Here is a 16,413-nt window from a genome sequence, read left to right on the forward strand (position 1 = left end):
TATCTATTTTATATACAGTAGTGTGTACATGTCAATCCCAATCTCCCAATTTATCCCTCCCCCCATCCCCCCTTGGTAACCGTAAGTTTGTTTTCTACATCTGTGACTCTATTTCTGTTTTGTAAATAGGTTCATTTGTATCGGGTGCATTATCTTAATTTTCACAAAATCTTAAGACAGAGGCACTATTCTTATTTTCATTTTACAGATAAAGAAATTGAGGCTGAACGAAGTTAAAGCATTTTCCTAATATCACGTGGCTAGTGAGTGGTAGAGCTGAAATTTGAACCCAGGTGAACTTCTCACCCTCACTGCTAATCATTACAGAAAAATGTACGCTCGGAAGGGTAGGCTGGGGCAGGTTGTGGAAAGTTAAGAGTCTGGTTAATAAGTACCAGGGATGTAATGTACAACATGACACATATCATTAATGCTTCTATACGTTATATATAAAAGCTGTTAAGAGAGTCAATCCTAACAGTTCTCAGCACAAGGAAAATAATTTTTTCTAGTTATTTAATTTTGTATCTATATGAGATAATGGATGTTCACGAAACTTATTGTGATAATCATTTCATGATGTATGTGAATCAAATCATCGTGCCGTACACCTTAAACTTATACAGTGCTGTATGTTAATCATATCTCAGTAAAACTGGAAGAGAAAAAAGTTAACGATCTAGGATTGTATTTTATACGCAACGAGGAGCAGTTGATTCTGAGCTGAGTGCAGAGCGAGGAGAGGGAGAAGGTCAAGCATGGCTGGAGCCCGGGGAGCTGGGACGTGGTGGTCCCTTTAATGGAAGTGGATCCAAGAAGAGAGGGAGAGGTTGGGGAGAGAGGGAAGGATGTCCGTTTCAGACATGCAGAGCTTGAGGTGAGGGGGTCTTCAGGCAGAGGTGTCCACGAAGCCTCGAGAGAAAGAGGATTATCGCTGGAGGGAAGACTTGGGGAGCCATCACAGAAGGGTGGTGGTTGAAGCAGTGAAGTCGAAATTGCCGGGAGACAGGCTGGGGGGTTGGACAGGAGGTAGCCAGGCCCAGGAAGCCTTTACAAGGATGAGGAAACAAACGGCCATTAGCAATGAATCAGGGTCTGCCACTGCCACTGCACTGCCTCTCGAAGGGTTCTGAAAGTTCGGATCCTTCGGGTCCTTAGAGGCTGGGGAAAAGGCAGACGGGATTGAGGAACCTTTGCCGCCTCCTGCTTTACCAGAGTGGGGGCCCCTCCCCTCCTGCAGACTCGGAAGACGGAAGACGGCTGCACATGGCCCTGATCTGTCTCGGGGGCCAAGGGCTGCTGGGAGAGGTCCTGTGGGTGGACTCTGAAAGGAAGGCAAGAACTTGCAGCTGGCCACAGACAAGCCACCTCTTCTCTGAAGGCCCAGGCTGCCAGCATTTTCCAGGCCACAAAGGAGCAGTGCTTTTAATGGGTCGGAGTATTTGCAGAGAGGCTTGGGGCCAGGCATCCTGTGTCCTGGAACAGAGGAAGTCTCGGAGCAGCTCCATCTCCCCCGGTTGCCTGGTTCCCAGGGAAACGGGGGCTGGGAAGACAAGATACCCACGGAGACCATGAGGTTGGGATGCTCGGCGAGGAAGTGGGCGGGCACCACAGCGGGATGGGGAGCAGATGGGGGATGTGGGGACTGGTGGCCAGGAGGTTCTCATTGATGTGTTTTGTCAAGAACCCTTTGAGGTGGGAGAGGGGCCGACTTCACAGACTTTAAATGGATTAAAGGCGACATTTCCTACGTCCCGCTGGAGACAGATTGCTTCATTTCCTGTCTTGAAGCCGGTCAGTTGCTTTTGGACGACTGCAGTGGGCCCTGGGTCCTTTCCTTCAGATGTGGTTGAGGTGAATGCCACCAGTTTAATTAACCACTGAGCTTAACCTTCTCACTCCTCCCTCCCCTGGGCAGGGAGAGACAGCTTCTCTTTCCTGAGTACTGTGGGCTGGGAAACAGATTCTTAGATCTCTGTGTTTGTGGTGGCAATAATAGCTGGGGAACTTTGGAGTCGCAGTTGAATTTTTGAAGTTAACTCTGCGGACAGTTTTCCATCCTTACTGAAATAAATACTATAAAATGCAATGTTCCTCTTCCTAGTTAAGCGAGTAAAATAATACATTTTTTCAGTGACTGGGAAACCTCAGGAAGGACAAAGAAAACATACATGTGGAGCACATTAAATATTGCTAGAAGATGCAGAGATATAACATCCCAGAGTAGGAAGCGTTTCATGGTCAGTTTATGGGCCATCTGTTGATCAGTTATGTTTCAGGGTCCTGGGTGAGGATCCACGGCATCACAGAAACCCCTAAAACTTGACTTCTGTCCCCCCCAGAGCCTATAGGTTTGGTCCACCATACATGCACCCTGAAATCTGGCTTAAGCCTGGTAAATGCTGCAGAGGTCCTGAAAGAAATACAGCAAAACTTGAGCTGTCTGGGGTCTTTGGGGAGATTTTACTCTAGGTAAGTGAGTGTGCCTCTGACAACAGGGATCTCCTCTTGGCTTCCTCAGTCAACAGTCTTCCTCTGTTGGTGACAGTGCAGGGCCATTCTTAGGAATGTTAGTTTTTAGACTGGGCTATAATACAGGGTTGCCTTTGGCTCCTTTTAGAACTTTCTGGTCTCTTTTGAAGCTATCTTAGGCTGCTCTGCTTTTGGAATTCTTCAGGTGGCTTTTTATAGCTTTGTGGTCCCCTCCCATGGTTGTCAGCTTTTATTTCTTGCAATTTGTCTGCAGGTTGGCAACGTTGTCCTCTCTCTCTTCTAATTTGCCGTGTCCTTGGGAACTGGAACACAAACCTTGCTGGAATTTACATAACCGGAGAATCAACAGACCTGGGGGAGGGGAAGGCTGGAGGGCCCTTCCTTGAGGACACTCCCAGCACTTAAAGGACAATAACATCCCAAAGTGTGTTTTGATGGTTCGGAGGCCTTTTTCTGGCTCGCTGCTGGTTTGGGGGCGGTTCCTCTAGCATCCTCTGCCTCTGTTTCTCTGCCCTGCATTGGGGGTGGGGGGACATAGTATTTTATGAGGAGCCCTTGACAAGGAGGAATCCCAGGTGTGTCTGTTTACCAGCGTGTACCTGTGTCCTCTGAACAACAGGGCACCTAAGTGTGAAAGATACTAAAGACAGGGGTTTATGAGCCAGAGAGAATTTTTTTTTTTTTTTTTTTGCGGTACACGGGCCTCTCACTGTTGTGGCCTCTCCCGTTGCGGAGCACAGGCTCCAGACGCGCAGGCTCAGCGGCCATGGCTCACGGGCCCAGCCGCTCCGCGGCATGTGGGATCTTCCCGGACCGGGGCACGAACCCGTGTCCCCTGCATCGGCAGGCGGACTCTCAACCACTGCGCCACCAGGGAAGCCCCTGAGCCAGAGAGAATATTGTGGGAAAAGAGAAAAGGAAAAGGAAAGTGAGTGATCACTGAGACATCTCTGCCAGACTAGACGCTTAGAAACTTTTAGTGGAGTCTTTCCAACGTACTGAAAAGGAAAAGTAAAATTAAATGAACACCCGTGTTTCCCAACAGCCTGTTTTAAAAATCATATTACCTATAGTTATGGTTAAATTATTATAACTATATTAACAAGTTAATAATACTATATTATATTAATAATAATACATTATAATATTATAACTATATTAACTATGGTTAATAATACCATATTGTGTATTTGAAAGTTGCTAAGAGAGTAGATCCTAAAAGTTTTCATCACAAAAGAGATTCTTGTGACTGTGTGAGGCGATGGTTGTTGACTCACTGTGGTGACCATTCGCAGTATATACATATATCAAAGCATCCTGCTGTACACGTGAAACAAATACAATATTATATGTCAGTTATAGCTCAGTGAAAAAAGTCATTACCATATCGCCTTATTTGCTTCAGATTTTTAAAATAATAAAGTGTTACCAAATATTATAAGTCTACAGTACACCCCTTTCTGACCCTATCCTTCTCCCTTCTCTCCAGAGACATCCTTTGTCCTGAACTTAGGGTTGTTTCTTCCAATGCGAGTATATATTTTTGTATCTTCAATAATTGATAGTATTCTTTGGTAACTTCATCTAATTGGTACAACACTATACATATTCTTCTGTAACTTTTATTCTTATATAACTTGCATATATCTTCTATAACTTCGCCCCCTCTATTGTATTTGTGAGATTGATCCATCTTGATCCTGGTTCATTCTTTTTTTTTGATTTTGTATTCTTTTTTTTATTGAAGTATAGTTGATTTACAGTGTTAATTTCTGCTGTACAGCAAAGTGACTCAGTTATCTACATATATACATTCTTCTTTATATTCTTTTCCATTATGGCTTATCCCAGGATATTGAATATAGTTCCCTGTGCTATACAGTAGGACCTTATTGTTTATTGGTTCATTAATTTTTTTTTCGGTACGCGAGCCTCTCACTGTTGTGGCCTCTCCCCGTTGTGGAGCACAGGCTCCAGATGCACAGACTCAGCAGGCATGGCTCACGGGCCCAGCCGCTCCGCGGCATGTGGGATCTTCCCAGACCGGGGCACGAACCCGTGTCCCCTGCATTGGCAGGCGGACTCTCAACCACTGCGCCACCAGGGAGGCCCTGGTTCATTCATTTTTTACTGCTGTTCAGCGAGGGTTGGCAAACGATAGCCCCTGGGCCAAATTGGCCTACACCCTGTTTTGAAAGTTACTTACTTTAAACATACTTACTACCTGTAAATCAAGTTTTATTGGAGCACAGTCCTGCCCTTCGTTTATGAGTTGTCCATGGCCGCTTTGTACCACAATGGCAAAGTTGAGTAGTTAAGACACAGTGCAAGACCCAAACGTTAGCAAAGCCTAGAGTATTTACTATCTGGCCCTGTACAGTGAAAGCTAGCCATCCCCTCCGGTAGAATTCTAACAGTGTAGCACATGGTATTAATTCTCCTGTGGGTGAACATTTGGGTCATTTCTAATATTTTTATTTTACAAGCAGTGCTTCAGCACACATTTCTGTTTGTTCAGGATTCTCCCCTGAGTGTGTAGCTGGAAGTGAAATGACTGGGCCATGGGGCATATGCCCCTTAAATATCACCAGGTATCACTAAGTGGGTCTCCAAGGTGGATCTGCCAATTTGCACTCCCACGAGTAGTCTCTGAGACTTCCTGTCCCTCCCCATCCTGGCCAACAACCTGGGATTTTAAGACCTTAAGTGGCGAGTCTGCTGCGGTTAAAGTGGTGCTTCATTACTGGCCATAGTCAACATCTTTTCAAGTTGTTATTGAGCGTTTGCCATTGCTCTGAGGGGAATTGCCCTGTCATGTCCTTTGCCTATTTTCCTGTTGAGTTGTTTGTCTTTTTTCTTTTTTTTTTTTTGCGGTACGCGGGCCTCTCACTGTTGTGGCCTCTCCCGTTGTGGAGCACAGGCTCCGGACGCGCAGGCTCAGCGGCCATGGCTCACGGGCCCAGCCGCTCCGCGGCATGTGGGATCTTCCCGGACCGGGGCACGAACCCGTGTCCCCTGCATCGGCAGGCGGACTCTCAACCATTGTGCCACCAGGGAAGCCCTGTCTTTTTTCTTTTGAGTTGTGAGAGTTCTTTCTGTATTCTGGTCCTAGTCCTTTGGTTGTATGCATTAATACCAAATATATGTATTCATTCTATGCACTGAAATTGGTTTTCAGTCCCTGTGGATTCTTTATCAGTAGAGCTGTGTCTTAAGATATAGTCAGTCTTAATTCATTTGAAGATATGTGTGATCTGGATATACACATACGTACATATATACACATATATGTGGTATGCGTGTATATGCACACGTGCACACGCACACATATGTGACTTCTTTTCCTTGGGAAAGTTTGTGAGGTTGAAAGGGTCTAAGGCTGACGAGAAGTCAGTAGATGCCATCGCGTCTGCAGGGTTGGTTCAGCACCCCCTTCCCTGCTGGGGCGGTTCACATAAGTTTGCAGCAGCTCCATCTTGGAGCAGTTCAGGTGCCTTTCCAAGGCTGTCCATTCGAGTGAGCTGATCGTTGCTGACGCTTTGGCTGCGTAGATGTGACCCACAAGGTCCCAGGGAAGCCAGAGGCCACCGTGGTGGGATGCTGAAGGGTTTGGAGCGCTGCCCGGGACAGAAACCAAATGTGACTTCTGGTTTCGGGTTTCCCCATTTTGGTCTTGGCTGAGGTCAGACCCTGGTTTCAGCACGATCAAGTGGAGCCGTTCTCTGGCCCACAGCGATTTAAATAATTACAACTTCCATTTTCAGGCCAGACTCCTTTTGCTTACCTTCACGCTGGTCCATCATCTTCAAAACTAAGAACGCTGGCTTCCCCATCCCTCTACCTCCTCTGACCTTTCAAATCAAACTTTCTGAGTTGAACAGTTAAAAACTAAAAAACTCCACAGCCTTTGGGTTTCCAGGGCCCTGTGAAGTCTGCAGCTGTGATCTCTGTGCATCTTAACAATCGCTCCGTGAGGCGTATGGGGAAGATAAATTACAACTGCCATCCTGCTGGTGAGGACCATCCGGAGATGCCGGCGCTGGCTTGTTCCTGATCCCGTAGCCATCTTCAGTGATGGCTGTGCCGTCCCGCTCTGGTGCTCTTCGTACCACGTATGATGCAGATGCCGGCTCAGTTTGTGACCCGAGATCCCATGATGACCCCTCTTCGTTATCACCAATATCACTCCTTCAGGGAGGATCACACTCTGGGGGGCTGAGGCAGACATAACTCGGGGAGCACGTCCAACATTTCTTGAGCCTGTGCTACATGTCAGGCTCTGCTGTGTACATTTTTCTCACATGTCATCTCCTTTGATGCTTAAATTAATGCTGTAAGTAGCAGGGCTAGCTTCATGGACCTGTGACCTGCACAGGCTCCGTGCTTAGCTTAGAAGCACGCCACTCTTGGTTTAATGCCCAGCACTTATCTTCTTGAAGTTTTAAATAATTTTTGAACAGTTGACCTTGCATTTTCAGTTTGCACTAGGCCCTGCAAATTATGGAGTCAGTCCTGCACACAGATAAAGGAACTGAGGCTCAGAGAAGTGAAGTTAGTTACCCAAGATCACACAGCTAATAAATGGCAGACTGGGGGCTGGAGTAATTTCTACTTTGCTGCTTTATTGATTGAAAATAGAGCCCTGGAAAGAGCTTGAATTGCACTGCAAGGAGTGAGGAAGCAAGATAAATCGTGCTGTAGAAATAGCGATTTTCCATGGAGATTTGCCTACATGTTGTTCAGTGGTTTTGTGCTGACCTTATGCTAGCTGGTTGCGACCTTCTTCCTTGAGGGGAAGGGCCATTTCTGTCATTTTTGGGGGGGTTCCTGAAAGTGCCTGCAACAGGGAGCTGCTCAGACTGAGCCAGTGGGTTCATGGGCTTCTTTGATTGCAAAGCAGAGATGGAGCTCACCTCGGTGAGCCAGAAGGAAACATGAGGACTTACCAGACTGGTCCATAGTTAGGGAACCAGAAGGATCCGACATAGGCCTTGGATTAGATCGTGCCGTCACTCCATCAGTGGCAGAGGTTCACGGATCCCCGACCCATCTACTCCGTCTGGCTTTGCTCTTTTCTGTGTGTCTCTTATGTTACCGACCATTCCACTCTTGACTCTCCTGGGAGATTCGGGTTTTGCCCCAGGCCCCTCAGAGGCTGCTGGCCCGCCTAGCGGTTGACCAGTTAGGGCGAGGCGTTGCCCTCTGGCCATGTTGGTGTGGTTATAGGACATCAGCATGATGACTTGGGAGAAGGAGCTTTTAGAATGGAGCAGAGTAAGTCTCATCCTGTCCAGGTCATTCCCTGACCAGTCTCCCAGGATGGGCTTTGAGTCAGCCATCCTAGAAGATGAGTTTGCTACTTCCCGAGCCGGGCATACCCCTGGCTGGAGAAGGTGCGGGGGGTCCTAAGGGGACTGGCTAACCTCCCTGGTGATCTGCTCTGGTTTCCCTTCACAGCAGCAAACCCTTTGCTTTGCTCCACTGCCCGCTACCACTGCAAGAACGGCCTCTGCATTGACAAGAGCTTCATTTGCGATGGGCAAAATAACTGTCAAGACAACAGCGACGAGGAAAGCTGTGAAAGTTCTCAAGGTAGGAGCCCCTCAAGCTCTAAAAAAAATAATTACGACACCACAGCACAGTAACACTGAAGAAAACAACACCCATCCCACGTTCAAATGCAACAGCCATGTTAATTTCTGCTCTTTACCTCGAAACCCTCGTACACATGGTTCTAACCATAATGCACCTACCATTTTATTTCTCACGCATTAAATATCAAATATACATTTTCTCTTCAAAATTGTAATTTGTCCTGCTGCACTGCACACCGTCTCGGTGCTCTACTGTGGTTTTCTAAATTGTTGCATTGGTGGAGGCCACCTAGGTTGTTTCTTTCCATTGAGTTACTTCTTCAGGATAAATTCAGCAGAGTGGGGCATCTTCACAGTTCATGACTACACCTCGTCATACAGCTGTTTGGAAAATTTTAAAACTTTGCCATTGCTGCTAGTATCATCTGTGCGTGTCAGGTTTATAGTAGTATCCCAGGCATTCACTGTTGTTCCCTTTTTCCCATTTTTGCTGATTTAGTAGTCATAGAATGATAGCTCCCCAAATGCTTTAATTTGCATTTCTCTGATTATGAGCAAAGTTAACATTTTCCCCTGGCTGTTTGTTTACTGCCTTGTTTCCTCTTGTATGAATTGCCTATTCCTATCAGAGCTCTCAACCTCAGAGCTGTTGGATGGAAACTGAAGGGTGCATTTGGGGATGGAAAGAGGAGCTTTTTAGGAAACCCAGAAGGACATGGAGGGGTCATATCCTCCCCTGTTAAAACTGACTGGGTACGTTTCTTTACTCATTGTCTCTTTTCCAGTAAACATGTATTTATTTCTTCAGTGATTAGAAAAAAATACAAAGATTTAAAAATGCATGTTAATTTTAAGGCATCCTAAAAAGTATATATTTCTAATGTTATAAACAGGTATCGTCCATATGTAATCTTTACTTGTCTCACTTAGTATTATATTGCTATGATCCATCCATTTTATTGTTTATTGGAAGAGTTCATTTGTTTTGACCGTTGTTCAGTATTTCACTGTATGACTGTACCACAGTTTACAAATTTAATAATACTGTAAAAAAGAAAAGCAAGAGAAAGATGGATAGCTGGTTAATTCATATGTTGGGAGGCAGGAAAGATGGGAGGTAAGATGAAGTTAGGTGCAGGTTCCTTTCAAGGTCCTGGCTGTTATTTTGGTTGGTGTTTATTATGTTATTAAAAATGAATGAATGACTGGGTCATGCATAGACCACTGGTGAGAGTGTGCCACAAATTAAGGAATTACGAGCCATCCCAATCCGTGTGCCTGAGGTCCATAGACGAGAGAAGACAAAGTGTGTACCTACGTGGACTTGGCCAAAATCTGTACAGAGAGCAGCTCTGGGGGGCGAGTCTTGGCTAGAGTTAGCCTCTGATTGCCCTGACCTAGAAAATTCCCTCCTCGTGTCTTCTCCTCACCCGTGGTTCTCAAAGTTTAATCCTCAGACCGGCAGCGTCAGCATCACTTGGGAACCCTTTGGGAATGCAAAGCTCCGGATGTACCCAGGTCCACAGAATCGACCCAAGAGGTCTGCCGAGCAGTCTGTAGTTTAACAAGCCCTCCAGGTGAATTGAATTCACGTGCAAATCTGTGAACTGCTATCTATTATCCACTAAGTTTAGAGAGGTTTCTAATCTTGCCATTTGCCTGGGGATTTCTAAACTTCTGATTCAGTGCTGAACGGCAAGGTGTTTCTAGACTTATGCAAAGTCACATTTTTATAAACCAAAGCACATGGCGTTGGGCCATCGGCCATCGGCCATCGGCCACTGGCAGTGGTAGAAGGACAGTAATCGCAGACTCAAGTAAAAATTAGCTTAGATAGGCGGGATTGAGAAAAATTTTCCATATGTATTGTTTCTTATGCGTGTATGTATCCTAGACTCACTAATGGTGCCCTGAGATGGTCAACAAAAGAACTTTCAAGTCTAAAACTTGGAAGTTAGGGAATTCGTCCTGATGCTTTTAGCAGCACCTACAATGCTCCCCCGAGCCCATGCCTATCCCAGCATTTTGCTGAAGCAGATTTTTGCTTGCCCTTAAGAAGAACTGTTCCTCTGAAGGCTGGTTCAAGTCCAGCTCGTTTCTCTCTGTATACTGTACTCTCATATTATAAGCAGGAGGGGTAGGAAGAGTTGGTGGTGGGCACACACACACAAAGCCCAACTCTTGGCAAATGCCTTACTCGGAGCAGCTTACCTTAGAATCTCAGCTTTGTGCCTTCCATACCCAATGACCTCCCTTTAGAAAATAAGCTCATTTGCAGGTGCTCTCAGAAAACTAGTCCCATCAGGGCATGGGTAACAGCTGTCCACTGCTGTCAATGTGACAGCCTCTGAGCAAGGATGCCTGTTGTGGAAAGGCATCTCCATTAGCTACCCAAGAACAGGAAGCTTTTTGGCCTCTCGAATCACACAGCTCCTACCTGGTAGCATAGGTAGTGCCCTGCACATAGTGGATTCAGTGAGTGCTGAAGACTAGAAAAGATTTCTTTGTAAGGTGTTGTTATTAAGCTGTGTTTAATTTGTACCTTGTGCGGTATTACACTGTACACGTGCTAAAGTTATGTGAGTTCAAGTATCCATAATCTATTAAAATAATCATAAGAAGTATTATTATTACTGTTTAAACAGAACAGATGATTCTGTCATTCCCTCGATGGGGGTATGCCCCCCCAGTGCGCATGAGATGGTAATCTGGACCTCCGTTCCCTTGGCCAGCCTGCATCTCTCTTAACGATGTAAACGTCCCTCTGCTCCGAGTGTGATTCTGGTATTGAAGGGGATGCTTTTCTCTACCATGTAGCTGCCAAAGCAAACTGACTGCTGATTTTGGTGTTAAAAGGAACACCGTTGTGCCCGTGCTGGGGGAAAACCTGACCCACACTGGGCTTTTGAGAGACTGTAGTGTCTTCCTGAGGAATTTCAGAGGCATCCTGAGTAGACAACGTATCGTCTTATACCACGTAGGATTTGACCTATTGTCATCTTAATAATAGCGAATATTTATCTAGCCCTACCCCGCACCAGATACTGTGCTGGACACCTTCTGTACACAAGTTCATTTAGTTAAAACACATCCTATCTGCTTCTGCTGGGCTTCCAGCCCTTGAAAAATGCATCTTTGCTTTCAGTTGATGTGGGAAAAGAAAATTATATTTTATAATGTTTATTTTGATGGAGTGAAGAAAACTGACCCCAAGACAGGAAATAGGGTGCTTGAAATACTTCTAATTTGCTGAGGCTATGAAAAAGGCGTGCCTCCACTGAGAGACTCCAGCTTTGGGTGCACCTCTCCTTCCTTCTTCCTCTCGTCCCCATTTAGTTCCCTTCCTTACGCTGACCTTTCAAAGCAACAGCGAACCCTGCCAAGACTCGGAGGCGGGAATGGGGCCATGAAAGTGCAGTCATTACTGTACCTTTCGATTCCAGATGGGATGTATTGGAGACCAAAGAACACTGTGCTGGAATCGAATTGTAACTGCGGCTTCATTCATTGGAAGCATAACCTGTTACCAGATGATTCCACAAGCAGTGGCTTTGGAGCAAGCTTTGCATATGGCTTTCTAGGAACTTTCCCTGGGAGGGTGCATCTGAGGGTCAGCAGGTGCTGCCGTGCGCATATTGGCTGTGGCCAGCACTCAGGTGGCCTTAAATATGTTGGATTCAGTCCTAACTGAACAGATAGATTCTTTCCAACTTTGGATACATGATAATGTGGCAGGCAGCCTTCAGTGGTCCCCAGCCCCTGGGGTTCATGCCCTGGTATAATCCCATCCCTTTGCATGTGATCTGGACCTTGGAACTAACTTTTTTTTTCAGTTGTGGCAAACTACACTTAACATAAAATTTACCATAGTAACCATTTTTTAAGTATATGGTTCAACAGTGTTAAGTGCATTCACCTTATTGTGCACGCAGTCTCCAGAACATTTCCATTTTGCAAAACTGAAATGCTCTATACCCATTAAACAACAACTCCCCATTGCCCCTCCCCAGCCCCTGGCAGCTGCTGTTCTCCTTTGCTTCTATGAATTTGACTATTCTAGATACCTCATATAAATGGAATAATACAGTATTTGTCTTTTTGTGCCTGGCTTGGTTCACTTCTGGAATGTCTTCGGAGTTCGTCCATGCTGTAGCGTATGTCAGAATTTCCTTCCTTTTTAGTGAAGGCTGAAAAGTACTCCATTGTACATTGGTACCACATTTTGTGTATCCATTCATCTGTTGATAGACACTTGAGTTGCCTCCACCTTTTGGGTTTTGTGAGTCATGCTGCTGTGAACATAGGTGTACAAATTGTGACTCGCTTTCTACAAAGAAAATAGCAGCAGAAGTGATAGGATGTCAATTCCAAGATAAGATTACAAAAGACTCCACGTGTGTTTTGCTTATCTGTCTTGCTCACTCTGACGTCAGCGGCTGCCACGTTGTGGGCTGCACCATGGATAGGCCCACGCGGCAAGGAACTGGGGAGGGCTCCGACCAAATGCCAGCAGGGAATGGAGGCCTCCAGGAGCTACAGGAGTGAGCTCAGAGGCGGCCTCTCCCTTCGTCCAACCTTGAGCTGTCTGCAGCCCCAGGAGTCACCTCAACTGTAGCCTTGTAAGAGGCTTGAGCCAGAGCTCAGCCACTCCTGGATTTCTGAGCCGCAGAAATGGTGAGATAATAAATGTTTGGTTCTTTAAGCCTGTAGGTTTTGGAGTAATTTGTTATGGCATAATAGAGAACCGACACCATGAATACCTCTTAAGTGGGCCCCACTTCTGATCGTTCTAGTAACAGAGAGCTTATGAAGACTCAGGTGATGTTGAGTCAGTCCTTTGGAAGGTCAAGCAGGTGTTTATAAGAATAGCCATCATGTTAAGTGCTTTCAGGCACCATTCCAAGCATTTTACTTATATGTTCCTACTCAGTCCTCACAAAATCCCTGTGAGAGGAGGATCCTCTCACAGAAAATGACCCCCACTTTTCCAGATGAAGAACCCAAGGAACAGAGAGGTTCCGTAGTTGTGCCATGTCCACGCAGCGAGTAAGTGGTGAAGCCAGGGATGGGAACTCACGTCCTCTGACATACGAGCTAACATCCTCCATCACCCCGTGATGTAGCCGTCTGGTTATTACTGTCCTGGGACCAGGAACAGCAGACATTGCCCGGCCTTGGTCCTGTGAGCTCAGAGGGGAGGTTGTGTATGAGGCTGGCATATTCCCTCTTTGTACTCAAGGTTTCCTGTCAGTCAGAAAGACTAATGATGCCTATGCACCTTCCCACCTCCTGAGGAATGCCAGGAAGATAAGCTCTTCTGAAGAAGCCACCAATGCCAGGATAGTTACTTGAGTATATTGGCAATTGGGTTGCCGTTTCTTTATCTTGCTTGCTGTATACTGGTGATAATGCTTAGAGGAGAATTTGGAAAGCTGGCCATGAGGTTTGGCAACTCACCAGAAGCTAACAGTGACAGTTTTGTCCTGTTTCTTCTGTAGAGTTGTGTGTGTGTGTGTGTGTGTGTGTGTGTGTGAGATAGAGAGAGAGAGTGAGAGAGAGAGAGGGCAAGAGAGCACATGAGCTGTCCTTTCCGGCATTTTTGTTAGGGGGCACGTAACAGGGTGCCCCCGTGTGCCAGGCCCTGAGCTGCATGCAGGGGATACAAAAATGGTCTTGGTGTCTCTTAAATTGTGTTCTCCCCTATAATTCATATGTTGACGTCCTAAACCCCAGTATGTGACCTTGCTTGGAAACTGGGTCATTGCACTGTAGTTAGTTAAGATGAGGTCACAGCGCATGAGGGTGGGCCGCTAATCCCATATGACTGGTGTCCTTATCAAAAGGGCATGTTTGGACACAGATACACAGAGGGAGGCGGCCATGGGAACATGAAGGTAGAACTCGGGTGATGTGTCTACAAGCCAAGGAATGCCAGAGGATGCCAGCAAACCACCAGAGGCAGGGGAAGAGGCACTTCCAGTCTCCAGAACCGTGAGACGGGAAATTTCTGTTGTTGAAGCTGTCTAGTTGGTGGTGCTTGGTTACAGCAGCCCTAGCAAAGCCATACGGCTCCCCAGAAGTCACACTCAGGCAGAGCGCAGCCCTACGCCAAGTGCCACAGCAGAAATACAAACAAAGAGACACAGAACTGCTGGAAAGTGACCAACGTGCAAAAGCAAAGGGAGATGAGGGTGTAAGGGAGCCGTGAAAGCACTCGGTGCCTTCATGGAATCGGGACAGTTGAGGGTGCATCCTCCTGGTGGGGAGAGGTGCTGGCTAGAGCTGTGCTTGGTTAATAGGGCATCTCCCAGGTTGCATTCTGAGATGTTCATTTTCTGTACCTGGTGTGCACGCCTCATTAACTGTCTCCACAACAGCCCTGGGACTGAAATCAGGGCACCAGAACTCCTCCAAGTTTCCTTAAAGTCCTGACCAAGACCATCAACACTTCTGTTGTCCAGTCACCTTAGGACAGTTGGACTTGGGTCTTTCACCCTCTGGTCCTAATGCCCCAGCTGAGCTAAATTAGCCAGTCACCCTGGCGGTTGCCAAGGGGGAAGGGGTTAGGGGAGGGTGGAGAGGGAGGTGGGGTTAGCAGATGTAAGCTTTTATATAGAGAATGGGCAAATGACAAGGTCCTACTGTACAGCACAGAGAACTATATTCAATATCCTGTGATAAACCATAATGGAAAAGAATATTAAAAAAAAGAATATATAAAGACACAGACCTACTACAGAGAGTGGCATGGACATGTATACACTACCAAACGTAAAATAGATAGCTAGTGGGAAGCAGCCGCATAGCACAGGGAGAGCAGCTCAGTGCTTTGTGACCGCCTGGAGGGGTGGGATAGGGAGGGTGGGAGGGAGGGAGACGCAAGAGGGAAGAGATATGGGAACATATATGTATGTATAATTGATTCACTTTGCTGTAAAGCAGAAACTAACACACCATTGTAAAGCAATTATGCTCCAATAAAGATGTAAAAAAAAAAAAGAATATATATATACATATGTGTGTAACTGAGTCACTTTGCTGTACAGCAGTAATTAACACAACATTGTAAATCAACTATATTTCAATTAAAAAAAATTTTAATAAATAAAATAGCCAGCGACCCACTCAGATTGGGACCTGGAGCCTAGGCTTACAATGGTTAAATAATCAGCTGCAGAAAGAAAGGATTAGGGATGGTGACTGCTTCTTACTCTCTCCTCTCAAATAAATACCTCAGATAAAGCCTGAGAGCCGAGGGAACCAAGGAGGAGGGTCCTGGTGCCTGCTGGGCAGAGGGCTGCTGACCAGGTCAGACCACCACTACTAACTCAGGGGCTTTCACCTGTGGTGACCAGGGCCATGTTCTGTATGGTCCGTTAAGGGAGCTGTCCTTCAGTGCTGTGGAAATGGGAGGTCGGTGTCCCTGCACGGACCTCTCCATATGGGGCCTATGGTGGGTGGATTCTTACTCTCAGGTCTTTACTCCCCAGCTCTATCCTGTGACAGTAGCCAGAGGAAGTGTCCCTACCTGTGGATGCCAGGCTTGCTCTGGCCGTGGAATGTTGGTAGACGGACAAGAAGGGAGATTGGAATGTGCTGTGCCCCTGTGCTTGGTCTCTTTCATTCCAGTGATCTGCTAGGAGACAAATATACTACTGGCCCGTGGAAAAGTGTCACATGGGTCAGCCCTGAACCCAACCCACGGCCTGGGGTCAGTCCCAGCTGAGGCCACAAAGATACAGCCAACCGGCAGACCCCTGGCAAGATAATACATTTCTGATGTGGTCAGTCACTGAGATTTTAAGGTGTATTTGTGATGTAGAAAAACCCGACTAATATCAGATCTTCGGGAAATGTGTGTGTGTGTCAGTATGTATTTATCAGGTATTTATTGGTGGCTGCCATGTGCCAGGCGCTGTGCCCATTAGATACAGGGACATACCTTATTTTGACAAACACCAAGATGCCATCTAGTGTAAGACCCACTATTATTTTATGTTATGCTGAGAAAGTGAAAATGGTGACAAATTATGACGGACTATTGATTTTAAGATGCATCCCAGTTTTGGAATGTTAAAATGGGAGAAAAAAAATGTGGCTCTTCGAATGGAAGATGGGAATAGGTGGGAATAGGGAACAGGATAAGTGTGATCTCTACTCTGATGGCACCTACATCCTAGTAGGAAAAACAGGCATTGAGTCGGTTACTGGTGTGAGGAGTGTGTGGAAAAGGCAAAGACAGGATGCTTTGGAAGCGAGTGACGGGACTCTGTAGGGCACTGAGACCTTCTTGAGAAAGTGATGCTGAAGCTGAAATGGGAAGGAT

The 16,413-nt window shown here is 46.3% G+C and overlaps 1 protein-coding gene across 3 annotated transcripts in view; it reads left to right on the forward strand.

The window, feature by feature from the left end:
- Nucleotides 1–16,413, forward strand: part of LDLRAD3 (low density lipoprotein receptor class A domain containing 3) — a gene marked incomplete at both ends in the record, with an annotated part of 253,970 nt that overhangs the window by 133,928 nt on the left and 103,629 nt on the right. For 2 of the 3 annotated variants that reach the window (XM_082659578.1, XM_082659580.1), the window contains one exon: nt 7,951–8,085. In XM_082659578.1, coding sequence (XP_082515704.1) covers nt 7,951–8,085 — 135 coding nt within the window. The remainder of the gene's footprint in view (nt 1–7,950; nt 8,086–16,413) is intronic. The other variant, XM_082659579.1, reaches the window with a different exon arrangement.

The sequence above is a fragment of the Grampus griseus genome, assembly GCF_964374135.1.
Source record: "Grampus griseus genome assembly, chromosome: 8".
NCBI classification, from domain to species: Eukaryota; Metazoa; Chordata; class Mammalia; order Artiodactyla; family Delphinidae; genus Grampus; species Grampus griseus.